This window comes from Scyliorhinus canicula, chromosome 11 (genome assembly GCF_902713615.1).
Source record: "Scyliorhinus canicula chromosome 11, sScyCan1.1, whole genome shotgun sequence".
NCBI lineage: Eukaryota > Metazoa > Chordata > Chondrichthyes > Carcharhiniformes > Scyliorhinidae > Scyliorhinus > Scyliorhinus canicula.
Window position 1 is genome coordinate 35,982,804 of NC_052156.1, and position 15,007 is coordinate 35,997,810.

The 15,007-nt window shown below is 45.1% G+C and overlaps 1 protein-coding gene across 1 annotated transcript in view; it reads right to left on the minus strand.

Annotated features, from left to right (window-relative positions):
• The window catches only part of LOC119974004 (transketolase-like), a 60,286-nt gene extending 50,841 nt beyond the window's left edge, over positions 1 to 9,445 (minus strand). Inside the window, exons 1-2 of the mRNA XM_038812766.1 lie at positions 9,079 to 9,445; positions 4,876 to 4,993 (exon numbers count right to left, since the gene is read on the minus strand). Of these exons, the coding sequence (XP_038668694.1) occupies positions 4,876 to 4,993; positions 9,079 to 9,185 (225 nt within the window). The 5' untranslated portion in view covers positions 9,186 to 9,445. The remainder of the gene's footprint in view (positions 1 to 4,875; positions 4,994 to 9,078) is intronic.
• Between the last annotated feature and the right edge of the window lie 5,562 nt (positions 9,446 to 15,007).

Genomic DNA, 15,007 nt, shown 5'->3' on the forward strand with positions numbered 1-15,007 from the left:
GTGTGGACCTTCAGCCTGTTGAGGGTGAGAGGATATGCTACAAATGTCAGAGCAGCATCAACTCCATCAAGGAGGCAGATTTTCCACCTGAAGATGGAAGATTTAAAAATAGATGACCCATTTACAGTAGCAATTTTTCTAAATATAACTGACTGCTGTGTGATAGCGTACCATTAAGGAGGCTAGTATGATGAGCCCATTTATGCCAGGGTACTATCTGGCACCCTGGAACAGAATTAACTGAAGTTAATTAGAACACAATGGAGCTCCACTTCCACTGGGGCCAATGGAGGAGGAACTGATAGGTGACGTTATCCCACCTACATCTGACATTATCCCACCTACATCTGACATTAGCATGGTGAGGAGGCACAAAATGTACCCAACATACTAAATTGTGTGAGAAAGGGTTAGTACCAGGCAAAACCAGCTCCATTCCAAATTCCAGCTCCTTTCCTGGCTTTTTTTGTACAAACATCCAGAAATGTTGGACCCATGGGCATTTTAAAGTTATGATGTAACTGTTCAAAGAGTTCAGGAGGAAAGAAAAATTAATAAAGCAATGGTTAGGCTACAAATTCAAGATTTTCAATTTGCAGATTCAGAATGCGTCTGTGCAGAGGGATCTAGGTGTCTTTGTTCATGAATCGCAGAAAGTCGGTATGCAGGTACAGGATGTAATTAAATAAGCAAATGGAAGGTTACCATTTATTGCAAAAGGACTGGATGATAAAAGTAGAGAAATGTTATTGTAATTGTATAGGGTGCTGGTGAGACCACATCTGGAGTAGTGTGTCCAGTTTTGGTCTCCTTATTTGTGGAAGGATGTGGTGGCATTGGAAGCAGTCCAGAGGAGGTTCACCAGATTGATTCTGGGGATGAAAGGCTTGATGTATGAGGAGAGATTAAACAGTTTGGCTTTCTATTCGCTGGAGTTTTGAAGGATAAGAGGGGATCTGATCGAGCTATACAAAATACTAAAAGGGATTGATAAAGTAAATGTAGACCAAATGTTCCACCCTGTAGGGCAAGCTGGAATGAGAGGTCACAGATATAGATTGAGAGGCAGTAGATTTAGAACTGAGATGAGGAGGAACTACTTCTCGCAGAGGGTGGTGAATTTGTGGAACTCACTGCCCCATAGTGCTGTGGAATCAGTCATTAAATGGCTTTAAGAAGATAGATACATTTCTGATAAACCAAAACAGGTTAAAGGAATATGGGGAATGGTAGGGAGGTGGATTTGAAACCAGGATGAGATCAGCCATGGTCTGAATAAATGCTCGAAAGGCTGAATTGCCCATTTCTGCTCCCAATTCTTACGTTCCTCATTTGCATACATTGTTCAGCCACAAGCAAAACATTATCCATGACACATTACAATCAGAGATCAGCCTAGATTTATCACGGCGACAATAGAGATAATGAACTATAATTTTCAGAACAGACTTGATTTATTTTGACTATTTTCACTTGAGAGTGTTAAGAGGAGTTTTTAGAGAGGCTTTTAACATTATGTAGGATTTCTGATGGAGATTAGGGAACAAATTTTCTCTAGTTAGGAAGTCAGTAACAAAAGATGATCAATTGTAAAATTATTATAAGGTTAGGAGAGCAGTTAGGAGAAATCTCATGTAACAGAATTTCTTAAAGCATGGAACACTTTGCCAATGGCAGAGGCCACTACACTTCTTATGGGATACACAGATAAAAATTTGAATCAAAAGATACAATGGTACTGGGGAAGGGAAAGGTCAATGATGTCAAGTTTCATTTTGGGATAGATCTAGCAAAGAGCCAGTGACACAGACATGATTGGCTGAATGGTCTTCTTGTATGGTGCCATAGAATCCCGACAGTGCAGAAGGCGGCCATTTGGCCCATCGAGTCTGAAAGAGCACCCCACCTAGGCCCACTATGCCACCCCATAACCCCACCTAACCTTTGGAAATGAAGGGGCAATTTATCATGGCTAATCTACCTAAACTGCACATCTTTGGACTGTGGGAGGAAATGGAGCACCCGTAGGAAACCCACGCAGACACAGGGAGAATGTGCAAACTCCACACAGACAACTCCACACAGATAGTCATCCAAGGTCAGAACTGAACCAGGGTTCCTGGCGCTGAGGCAGCAGTGCTAACCTCTGCCACTCTTCCTTTCTTTGGATGCAACAAGAGCCAAGAATGTTATAGGCCTTATTAGTTGAAATAAACTTATACTTGTTAGATGGTGGTGGTGGTGGTGGTGGGGGGGGGGGGGGGGGGGCGGGGGGGGGGGGGGGGGGGGGAATAGAGCTTACTGTCCTTTACCTATTTTAAGCTAATAATCTTGCATTACTTTTTTTTAGTTTTGCAGTTACAAAGCATCAACAAGGCAGAGAAAAGCCACAAGGAAGAGCTACACAATTGTAACATCGAGCTAACACAGTATGGCAGAGGTGTATGGGTACTGAGTGCCCTCTTCATTTGTTCTTTCTGGATTCATTTTATTCTTTAAAAACATGTTAAAGTTAACAACTTAATAAGTAAGCATGACTAATTATTATTTGTTATGAAAAGATTTATATGAGTGATTGGCTGTAATTGTAAAAGTTTCTGCTAAACAAAGTAGGTAGCATCGATATTCTAGTCCCCAGTTGACAAGCAATTTCACATGTAATAAAAGATTTTAGGAACTTCCGGTGACCGCGGGCGGGAGGCAGTCGCACATTGGAGGGCTCCCGTTCGGAAACGGCATTTTTGGGGTTTATCGCCCGGTCCCAGGGGCAACAGAGGCGGCAATAGCAGGGAGAAGGCACAGTGAAGGGAAATATCGAAAATAAGTTAAAAAAAACGGCCGTGAAAAAAGTGGCTGAAAGTCCGCCGGGGAGTGGAAAGATCACCACAGAGACGGCAAGAAAAGTGGAGGCTGGGGCACCAGGGGAGACTACATTGACCACGGCTGAAGAAATGACTACGGCGATGGCTGCTGAACTCGAAAGGCAGTTCACAAAACACATGGAGCCGATGAGGAAGGAGATGGGGGTGGTATTGAAAGTGCTAGTGGAGGAGCCAATTGTCCCGGTGAGGGCGGCGGTATTGAGCGCAGTGACAGAGGTGTGGGAGCAAGGTGAGGCACTGAAGGAAGTGGAAGAGACATTATTGCAGCACAGTGATCAACAACCTCAATGGGGAAGGAGATGCAGAAGGTGATAGAGATCAACAAGAGTCTGCGAGCCAAAATGGACGACTTGGAAAACAGATCCAGGCGACAGAATCTGAGGATTGTGGGTCTGCCCGAAGGAGTGGAAGGCCCGAGGCTGACTGAGTATTTTGCCACGATGTTGGCGAAGCTATTGGGGGAGGGGGATGATCCCTCCCGATATGAACTGGATCGGGCTCATCGGTCATGGAGGCCTGTACCAAAGGAGAGTGAGCCGCCAAGAGTAGTGACTCTGTTTTCATAGGCACGCAGCGTAAAGGAGAAGGTCCTGTGCTGGGCAAAGCAGAAAAGGGTGGTTCAGTGGGTTGGAGCTGGTATATGCATATATCAGGACTTTACATGGAGCTGGCGAGGAGGCAGGCTGCCTTCAGCCAGGTGAAGAAGGCACTGTACATCAGTAAGGTGCAGTGCGACATATTGTATCCAGCTAAGTTGAGGGTGACCTACAAATCCAAGGACTTTATTTTGGGACGGTGGAAGCAGCAGAGGAGTTTGCAAAGGCAGAAGGACTGTGGCTGAATTGAGAAATGGTTATATACCGATGTAGCCTCATGTAACTGTATTTCTTCACTGCGTGCTGGTGTATGTGCTAAATGAGCCAACGTTGTATATATTTGGACAAGGGAAGAGATGGGACTTTCACTTGCAATGATGGTTCTTTGGGGATTGGGTGTGTACGCGGGGCTTGTGTGCTAAAGGGGATCTCTTGTTTTTTCCTGGGACCGGGCAAGGGGGAAAGAGACCCGGGTGGGGGCCTCCACGCTGGCTGGTTTAAGCCAGCCAGTAAACGGGAGTGAGGTGGGGCTGCGGCCATTGGAGCCTGGCAGAACAGGTTCCGATGAGTCTTGCCGGGGTGGAAAGTTGGGGGGGAAGGAACAGAAGTTGGGGGGAGGAGTTTTGTAAGAGGAAGTGGAGGGGGAGGAGTTTTGTAAGAGGAAGTGGAGGGGAGAAGTCGGGGAGTGGGGTTTTTTTTTACAATTCATGGGTGTCATTTACGGTACTCTTTCCGGGGATTGGATGGCTTTGAATGGTAGGGGGAGGGGGCGGACTCTATAGGTCAATGGGGACCATAGGCGATTCCTGATTCCTTTTTCTTCTTTTCCCTTTGTTTTTCCCACGATGGGAGGGTTTGTTTTATTTGATGCTTATATCGTCAGGTGGGCCGTTGTTTGGGATGGTGGGAGGATGGGATCGTTGTTGCTGATAAGGGGATTGACTTTGTATTTGTTACCATTTACTGCTTGTTGATGGGGTATAAATTCTAAAGAAAATGTGAAAATGGAGCATAGAAATATTTTACAAAAAAAAATTTTTAAACAAAAATTATTCTGTATTTCAGATTAAATTGGTCGAGAAAATCAGCAAAAAGCTATACAATTCAAACCATCATGCATACTTGCGTGAAGGTAGGCCATTACATACATGCCTCTTATTCAAAATCTTTAAATTCATTTTTCAACAACGGAATCTTGCATCTGTTGAATTTTAGCTCCATGATTCACTGCAAAGATTACAAAATTATCCGCTTTGTTGCAAAGTAGTTGCTGCAGTTAAAATATACCCGCCAAATTGATAACACAAGAAGAGAGCCAGTCTTATGGTGATTTTAGTAGAAGACACGATGGCAAAATGTTTTTATATATTTCTAATGTTTACAGCGGCAATTCTTACCTTCGAGAGTACAAAGCGATCATTATTAGGATTTTTAGGATCGTGTGGTTTGTACTTCATGGCATGGAAGAACAACACAGCCATAATCTCGGCTGCACTGCAGCATGATGTAGGATGTCTGTAAATCAAACAGCATGCTGACACTTCACAGTTCATGCACTGGCATTAACAATTCAACTTTGCAGCATTTCCTTTCAGAGTAGGCAATTACTTTAGATTTGTTTAATCTCAATTCAACATTCCTGCAAAATTTTCTGGGCAGCAGTGTCGCCCACAGTGTCCCTGGCTGCTGTCTCACAGCGTCAGGGATCCAGGGTCAGTTCCAGCCTTGGGTGACTGTGTGGAATTTGCATGTTCTCCCCATGTCTGTGTGAGTTTCCTCCAGGTACTCCGGTTTCCACCCACAGTCCAAGGCGGGCAGGTTAGGTGCATTGGCCATGCTAGATTGCCCCTTAGGTGTGAAAAAAGGTTCGGTGGGGTTACTGGGATAGGGGGAGGGCGGGGGCGTGGGCCTGGGCAGGGTGCTCTTTCAGAGATTTGGTACAGATTTGATGGGCCAAATGGCCTCCTTCTGCACTGTAGGAATTCTATGGGCGTTTTCTAAATTAGGAAAGACATTCAAAAAATAAATTTCACTTTTATATCTTACACACAAGGTGCATTTGAAATTTTAGCTAAAAAAATTAAAATAAATTTATCTTCAAGAAACAAAACAATAATTTTCACTACCTTATGCCACAGGTTCTAGCATTCTGATTGGTTAATTATCTTTGCTAACTAGAATTCAAACTTACTTAAAAATCTATATTATCTTGGTTAATATTTACTCGGTCAAATTTTCACTTGCTGGTATCTTTAAAGGAAATGCCAGTTAACCACAAAAATATTTTGCTTAACAATTGAACAATGCATTTAGTTGTTAAATAGACAGAATCATTTACTTCCTTATGTAACAGAAACTTGTACAGTATTTCACCAGATTAATAAATTGGAACAGCACTGCATATTACATCTGATTTTAGTAAATACTTTCCATGCAGGTTAGAACACATTCCATTTTTTTCACATCCGCAGTTCCATCAGACAAAATCTCAAATGGAAAGTGAGTACTTAAAGACATTCCACATGTTAAATATTAATGTTTTACATGCTCCAATTCTGATCAATCCTTTCATGCTATACTTAACCAAGTATTCATCAAATTCTGTGTCTTGTTATTGTGACCTAAACCTGTAACAGTACATAGGTAATAAGAACAAAGTAAAATATTGCATTTTTTAAAAATTCACTAATGGGACGTGGACCTCATTGACAAGGCCATAATTTATTTACCGATCCCTAACTACCCACTAGAAGGTGGGGTAACTACTCTTGAATATAACTTAGTGGCACACTGGGACAAATCAAAGGACATTTAATGTCAAGCACATTGCTGTGAGTCTGGAGTTACACAGGGACCAGACCAGATCAGGACACCAGATTTCTCACCCCAAAAGACTGGCGAACTAGTTATTTTTACAAGATAGTATTTTCATGGTCACAATTACTGGTTGTGGTATTTTATGCCAGATTTATTTAATTGAATTTAAACTCCTCAAAAGCCATGGCGGGATCTGAACTTGTGTATCCAGACCACTCGTCCAGGCTCCGAGATTGCTACTCTCCTTTCACGATTACAGGTGGTTAAGATCAGATCCACTCTGATTCTGAAGCATTATCTTCATTTTCCATGGTAAAAAAGATGATCAGTTCTCTCAAATTAGCAGATATGCTGCTTTATAAGCAGCAGAACAAGCTCTTAGAATAATTTCTCTACTTGGCAATATTTATGTTTTAATCAACCTTGACTATATTTCATTCTTCTAATAATCAATCCTCCTTAAGGAATCAAGTACATATGATCGAGCTTTTGTGTCCCCTGTGTTTTGGGAGCAGGCAATATACAAAAGTGAAATAATGCTCCACAAATTACTCAAAGACAAAATCAAAGCACTAAAGGTTAGACTGTCCCACATTTGATGTCTGTTCTGTGTTGAGTTAGCTGATCTCAACTGGGGCAGCTGTTGAGGTTCTATCTTTGACCTCAGCACCCAAGACTGTGTACAGAGTACGTCAGTCACAAATCCTGATTCAGAACATTATCTTGAAACCACGACTAGAAAAGTTGGGAAAGAATAAGATTGGGATTAGCTGTGATGTCCCAGAGAATCAAATTACAAACAATGACACTTGGGGTCTGCTACATCCATTGAACTAATTTCACCAAGAGTTAGGGCATTTAAGAGTAGAAGTTATTTTTAAAAACAAGCTGCAAAATGAAAAAAGGTTACAAGCTGTGTAATTTTCATTTTACAGCAGTAACAATTGTTTATAAACCGTATTTCCTTGTACCATAATTGCAAAAAGTAGGAAAAGACATTCAACAACCCTATGCAATTGGGAATTAATTCTCCAAATTTACAGAACACCATTTTGTAGTACTCCAAAGTTAAATTTGGTACTTTCAGTTCTGCTTCACTTGAGTCTTCCTTGCCTTTTCACTATTGCTCTTTATCTAGAGATCTAGAGATAGTCCAAAAAGTAATTGTTCAAAGCTCAATCTATTCCGGAAATCCCGATTGTTTTTTCTTCACCAGATTTCTCACTTTTATTGAAAGCAGCAATTACTTGCCAAGGTAGATACTGATGCCTTTCTTAAAATGAACTTTCTTTGACCATGAATGCTAGCAACTAAAGAAACATCACAGATGAGGACTTTCATGTTTTCACCTTACATTTACACACATGCAGTAATCACCAGGTAGCGTTCAAGATGCTACCTGTCACATTCCCCTGCCCATAGGCACCGAATAAACTGCAGTACCCGCCAACTAGGTAACCAATTGAACACAGATTGAAGATGCACCTTCGCTATATAGCTCAGTTTTCTAAATTACGATGGAACAATGGCACTGCTGCCTCACAGTACCAGGGACCCAGGTTCGATTCCGTCTCGGGTGACTGTGTGGAGTTTGTACATTCTCCCTATCTCTGAGTGTGTTTCCCCCGGGTGCTCTGGTTTCCTCCCACGGTCCAAAGATGGGCAGGCTAGATGGATTGATCATGCTAAATTGCTCCTCAGGGTAGAGTTGTCGGAATAGGGAAGGGGTTGATCCTTGGTAGGATGGTCTTTTGCAGGGTTGTTGCAGACTTGATGGGCCAAATGACCTCCTTCTGTACTGTAGGGATTCTATGATTCTACTTATCCTGGAGTGCACTTGAAACTCATGCAATTGGTGTCTTGCATAACCTTACATGCCTGTCTTAAATTTGGTAGCCCCGCACTGAAAATGTATTGTAAAGGAGTTACCCGCCTCAAATAACACAGGCATCACATATAGGCTAATATGAGGATCTTGTCACTAAGTGATGCATATCATTTCAATGACAGAGGAAAAACATGTTTGCACATCAGCTTCCTTTAAGATACCGAACACTTGGGTGAGGCAAAAATTGGTGCACAATAAGCAACCTGGCTTCGTAGCCAGGAATGACAGGGAACTAAAACGACGGAGTAGAACTATGAACAATAAATGCGTGCCACCTGGACTTACACCGTTGAATATTAAAAAGTCCACAATTTATTGAAACACAAGCAGCGCCAGCCTCTTGTTTGAACCTGTCCCTAATTGATCTGAGGGGCGTCTCCCAGATACACATACAGCTGTTCAAGACAAGTGGATCGACAGCCAAATGTTTATAGCTAACAATGAATTAAAGCTGCAGTTTAACTTTCCTTTCACTACTGCGGCTGGACCGTGATCTTCAGCTTTACTGATCCCTGTCCTTGGGAGTTGGAGACCGGGCAGAGGATACGTGCAAGGATGAAGGAGGTTTGGGACGAGCAGGTTATCCTCTTCCCCGGCCGCCATCACAGCCAGAGACCTGGTGCCGGCCCCACCACACAGGCCACAGCCACCATTTGCTTACTTCATCGTTATTAACAAATCCTGATGCTTTCGAACAGACTGTTTTCCCTTCACTTCTTGCCCCTGCCAGTTTGGCGGGGTTTTTAAAATAAATTTCACACATGTGACGGTTAAAATTTAAACTCCGGTCAGCTTCCCGCCCCCATTCAGCGGGCCGCAGGCCGGAGCGGAGTGGGTAAAAAAGATCCGACACACCCGCGGGGGCTTTCAAATAATTCGGCGGCTGGACACCTACCCCGATCCGGCCTCGCTGGTGGCGGTTATGGAATGAATCCTCAAAGTGTTGGCCATGTCCTTTAGGGCCTGCAGGGTGTTGGCGTCCGGTCTATGGTAACACGCCATGGCCGGGCTGCTGGATCGAGTCGGCGGTAAAGGGAGGCACGGAGAGCTCCGCGGGGCGTTGATGCGATCACAGCCGGCAATAAGGCACCAGACAACTGCCTTCCTCCCCAGCCCTGCCGTCCCCTGGCACCGAGTGAGAGGTGGGGCGCGGGTCAGCCAAGCCGCCTCCTATTGGCTTCCACCGACAAACTGCCGCCGCCTCACTGCACACATGAGAATCTACACCGGACAGCACAAATCCCTGTGTGCTAAAGTTCCAGCTTTAATCCTGCAACACGAGCTAATGCTTGTACTTTGTCACCTAACGCAAGCAAGCGTCTGAAATGCCTATTACAACTGAAGAGGAAACACGCATAGAAAATAGAAGCAGACGGAGGCCATTCGAGCCTGCTCTGCCAATCATTATGATCATGGCTGATGGTCAAGTTCAACACCCTGATCCCCTCTATCCCTTGAACCCTTTGGCCCCCAAGAGTTATATCTAATTCCTTCTTGAAATTACACAACGTATACTTCAACTACTTTCTGTGGCAGTGAGTTCAGCAGATTCACCACTGAGTCAATAAATTTATCATCACCTCATTCCAAAAGGTTTACCCCTTATCCTCAAACTATGATTCCAGTTCTGCACTCCCCCACCATTGGGAACATTCTTCATGAATCTACCCTGTGGAATCCTGTTAGAATTTTGTAAGTTTCTATGAGATCCCCTCTCACTCTTCTAAACTCCAGTGAATATAATCCTGACCGATGTAATCTCTCCTCATATGACAGTCCCGCCAACCCATTTGCCTTCTTTACTGCCTGCTGTACCTGCGCGCTTACTTTCAGCGACTGATGCACAAGGGCACCAAGGTTTCGCTGAGTATCCACCTCTCTCAATTTACACCCATTCAAATAATAATCCACCTTACTATTCTAAAACTATTCTATTTTAAAACGTACTATTTTTGCAACAAGAAGCAGATAATCTCACATTTATCCACTTTATACTGCATCTGCCATGTATATGCATACTCACACAGCCTGTCCAAATCCCTCCAAAATATCTCTGCAACCTCCTCACAGCTCACCCTCCCACCCGACGTTGTACTATCTGCAAGTTTGGCGCTAATACATTTAGTTCCATTGTGTAAATCATTCAAATAATGTGAACATTTGGGGTCCCAGCACAGATCCCTGTGGTACTTCACTAGTCACTGCCTGCCATTCGGAAAAAGACTCGGAGAACTGTGGTACATTCGAAGGGGGAGGAATTTATTATCAAGTACTTATTGTTGAAAGACAAGACAAGAAAATAATAGTGTCGTCAATAGACTTTTATCATTTTTGCCGACATGGGAACTTTCAAGTGGGATATCCCACTCTGCAGGTCACTTGAGTCACTTGTCCTATTATCTCCTACTTTGCCCTGGTGTCAATTTTTGTCTCCTTCCATCCTTGTGAAGTATCTTGAGACACTTAACTATGTCAGAAGCACAATATAAATTCAAGTTGCAGTTGTTCTTTTTGGTTGTATTGACTTGGCTAAATCGCTGGCTTTTAAAGCAGACCAAGCAGGCCAGCAGCACGGTTCGATTCCCGTACCAGCCTCCCCGGACAGGCGCCGGAATGTGGCGACTAGGGGCTTTTCACAGTAGCTTCATTGAAGCCTACTCGTGACAATAAGCGATTTTCATTTCATTTCATTTTCATTTTCATTAAGTCACCTCTTAACCTTCTTCTCTCTAACGAAAACAACCTCAAGTCCATCAGCCTTTCCTCATAAGATTTTCCCTCCATACCAGGCAACATCCTGGTAAATCTCCTCTGCACCCGTTCCAAAGCTTCCACGTCCTTCCTATAATGAGGCGACCAGAACTGTACGCAATACTCCAAATGCGGCCGTACCAGAGTTTTGTACAGCTGCAACATGACCTCATGGCTCCGGAACTCAATCCCTCTACCAATAAAGGCCAACACACCATAGGCCTTCTTCACAACCCTATCAACCTGGGTGGCAACTTTCAGGGATCTATGTACATGGACACCGAGATCCCTCTGCTCATCCACACTGCTAAGAATTTTACCATTAGCCAAATATTCCGCATTCCTGTTATTCTTTCCAAAGTGAATCACCTCACACTTCTCTACATTAAACTCCATTTGCCACCTCTCAGCCCAGCTCTGCAGCTTATCTATGTCCCTCTGTAACCTGCAACATCCTTCCACACTGTCTACAACTCCACCGACTTTAGTGTCGTCTGCAAATTTACTCACCCAACCTTCTGTGCCCTCCTCTAGGTCATTTATAAAAATGACAAACAGCAACGGCCCCAGAACAGATCCTTGTGGTACGCCACTCGTAACTGAACTCCATTCTGAACATTTGCCATCAACCACCACCCTCTGTCTTCTTTCAACTAGCCAATTTCTGATCCACATCTCTAAATCACCCTCAATCCCCAGCATCCGTATTTTCTGCAATAGACGACCGTGGGGAACCTTATCAAATGCTTTACTGAAATCCATATACACCACATCAACTGCTCTACCCTCGTCTACCTGTTCAGTCACCTTCTCAAAGAACTCGATAAGGTTTGTGAGGCATGACCTACCCTTCACAAAACCATGCTGACAATCCCTAATCATATTATTCCTATCTAGATGATTATAAATCGTATCTCTTATAATCCTCTCCAAGACTTTACCCACAACAGACGTGAGGCTCACCGGCCTATAGTTACCGGGGTTATCTCTACTCCCCTTCTTGAACAAAGGGACCACATTTGCTATCCTCCAGTCCTCTGGCACTATTCCTGTAGCCAATGATGACATAAAAATCAAAGCCAAATGCTCAGCAATCTCTTCCCTGGCTTCCCAGAGAATCCTAGGATAAATCCCATCAGGCCCCGGGGACTTATCTATTTTCACCTTGTCCAGAATTGCCAACACTTCTTCCCTACGCACCTCAATGCCATCTATTCTAATAGCCTGGGTCTCAGCATTCTCCTCCACAACATTATCTTTTTCCTGAGTGAATACTGACGAAAAGTATTCATTTAGTATCTCGCTTATCTCCTCAGCCTCCACACACAACTTCCCACCACTGTCCTTGACTGGCCCTACTCTTACCCTAGTCATTCTTTTATTCCTGACATACCTATAGAAAGCTTTTGGGTTTTCCTTGATCCTACCTGCCAAAGACTTCTCATGTCCCTATGTCTCTATTTCATAGTCCCCAGGGGTTTTGCGCCCTTTTGGGCGGATCCCGGACCTGGTCCCAATTAATTGGACCATGTCCCAATCGTTTCAATCGATTTCTCCAATACTGGAGCTGTTCCCTGATCGCTGGGTGGTTCCTATGTGTCCGTTGGCATTCCTATGTGTCCTTTGGGGGGTGTAACCTGTGGATGTGGAAACCGTGTTCCGTAAAAACATGAGAGCAAATGGGAGGACTGAGTCCCAAATGCTATTGTTCTGTTGAACCATCTTTCTGAGGGTGGCTTTTAGGGTCCGATTCATTCTTTCCACAATACCCCTTGACTGGGGGTGGTATGCGATGTGGAATTTTTGGGTGATGCCAAATATAGTTAGGACGTTTTTCATAACACGTCCCGTGAAATGGGAACCTTGGTCGGATTCAATGCTGCGGGGGAGTCCCCATCTCGTAAAGATGTGGTCGGTCAGAATTTTGGCTGTGGTGTTCGCCGTATTTGTCCTTGATGGGAATGCCTCTACCCATTTCGTAAATGTGTCGATAACCACCGACACATATTTGTAACCATTCCTGCAAGGGGGCAAGGGGGCTGAGTAGAGCTTTTTTCACATACCTGTCCGGATTGTTTTGGGCACAGATTAAGCAGTTGTCAACATAGTGGGTGATATCTGCTTTTAAATTCGGCCACCAACAGGGCTGCCTGAGGTGGGCTACAGTGGGCTCAATGCCCTGGTGTCCATGACTATCATGGAACAAACAAATGAGTTGATTCCTGTCCTGCTCAGGAACCACATAAAGAGTGTCTTTCAGGATCACACCGTCATGTGTGCTCAGAGAATTTCTAAATTTATCGTACGGTGCTGGGAAGTTTCCCTTTAAAACCTCCCTGAGCTTTTCGTCTTGTTTCTGGGCCTGCGCTAAATCTTGGATATTGGTCTGTGAGACCTGCACTGCGTGGACTGGGGCGCTTTCGGGGGGGGGAGGGGGGGGTGTGTGTGTGTGGGGGGGGGGGGGGGGTTCCAAAAATAACCATGCCTGGAACCTGCTTTAGCTAGTGCGTCAGCTTTTACATTTCCAGGTGGGGAAGAACGATGGTGACTGCGAACTTTTATGATTCTATATGTCCTGTCCTTTGCTTGTTCTAAGATGTGGTGGAGCAATGGGGCTGATGGGAGGGGTTTCCCATCTGCGGAAACAAATCCTCTTGCTTCCCACAGGGGTAGGAAGTCTGTCCGAGTATATGTCTGCTGGGCTGGGGAAGGAAACGGGGTGATCTACTATACAGTATAAGCAATGGCTGCCAGTTCGGCTGCCTGCGAGCCTAAGTGTCCTGGTAGCTTTAATGAGATTTCTTCTAGGGCGCGTCCCTGCACGTCCTCTACATAAATTCCGCATCCTGTTATGCGTTTCCCATCTAATGTAGTGGAAGAACCATCCACATATATTCTCAGGGGTGCGCACGTGTCTGTGTGCTGGGGGCTCTGGGTTGAACTACCTATCTTCTTGGGAGGTGTTTTAGCGATGAAGGGGCCTGTGTTATGGTGTGATGAGATAATCTCACATTCATGGGTACTGTAGGTTGTCAGCTAGGAAAGTGTGGGTTTTAGTCTTCTTAACAGTGATGTCCCGTCCCTGCAAAAGAAGGGTCCATCGGGCTGCTCGGATCTGGCTGACTGTGCCGTCCTTAAGTCGTCCGTCTAATAAAAGTTGTGTGGGGGTGTGTTCCGTGAGGATTGTGATGGGGTTTAGTCCGGTGATATATGAAAAATATTGAACTGCCCAGAAAACTGCGAGCAGGTGCCTTTCACAGGCCGAAAATCCCTGCTCCACAGGATCTAAAACTCTTGATGCGTATGCCACGGGTCTTAATTGTTCGTGCCGTTCCTGGAGGAGCACGGCCGAAAGGGTGCGGTCTGTGCTTGCTACCTCTATAGCGTAGGGGGAAAGCGGGTCTGGAACCTGTAGTGCGGGGGCTGCGATGAGTGCGCGTTTTAAAGCATCCACGGCCTCGACTTCTGGTGGCGGCGATGCGGAGCTAAGCCGCACGTTCGGCAGCTCCCGCTATTTTTTGGACTTTCAGGCTCTTTTAAGAGCCCGCAATGGTGCTTTTTAAAACTTTTCCACAGGGGGAAACACAACCAGTGTGCCCAGCAACTGGTGGATGGACTGGACTTGCAGTGGAGCGGTCCAAAAGTCGGCTCTACAGCAGAGGAAGGCGAGAGGCAGAAAGGGCAAGATGGCGGCGGGCGGGGAAGCAGCAGCAGCGTGGCAGCAGTGGGCGTGGGAGCAGCAGGAGCTGCTTCAGTGCTCCTTCAAGGATCTTAAAGCTGAGATCTTGGAGCCGTTTAAGGCCTCGCTGGACAAGCTGGTGGCGACTCAGACGGCCCACGCCGTGGAGATTCCGGAGCTGCAGAAAAAGGCTTCGGACAATGAGGATGAGCTTTTGGGCCTGGCAGTGAAAGTGGAGTCGCACAAGGCGCTGCACAAGAAATGGCTGGCGAGGATGGAGAACCGCTCCTGCCGGAAGAATCTGCGGATTTTGGGCCTCGGAGGGGTTGGAAGGCTCGGATTTGGGGGCCGATGTGGTCCTAATGTTGAACTCGCTGATGGGTGCATTTCGTGG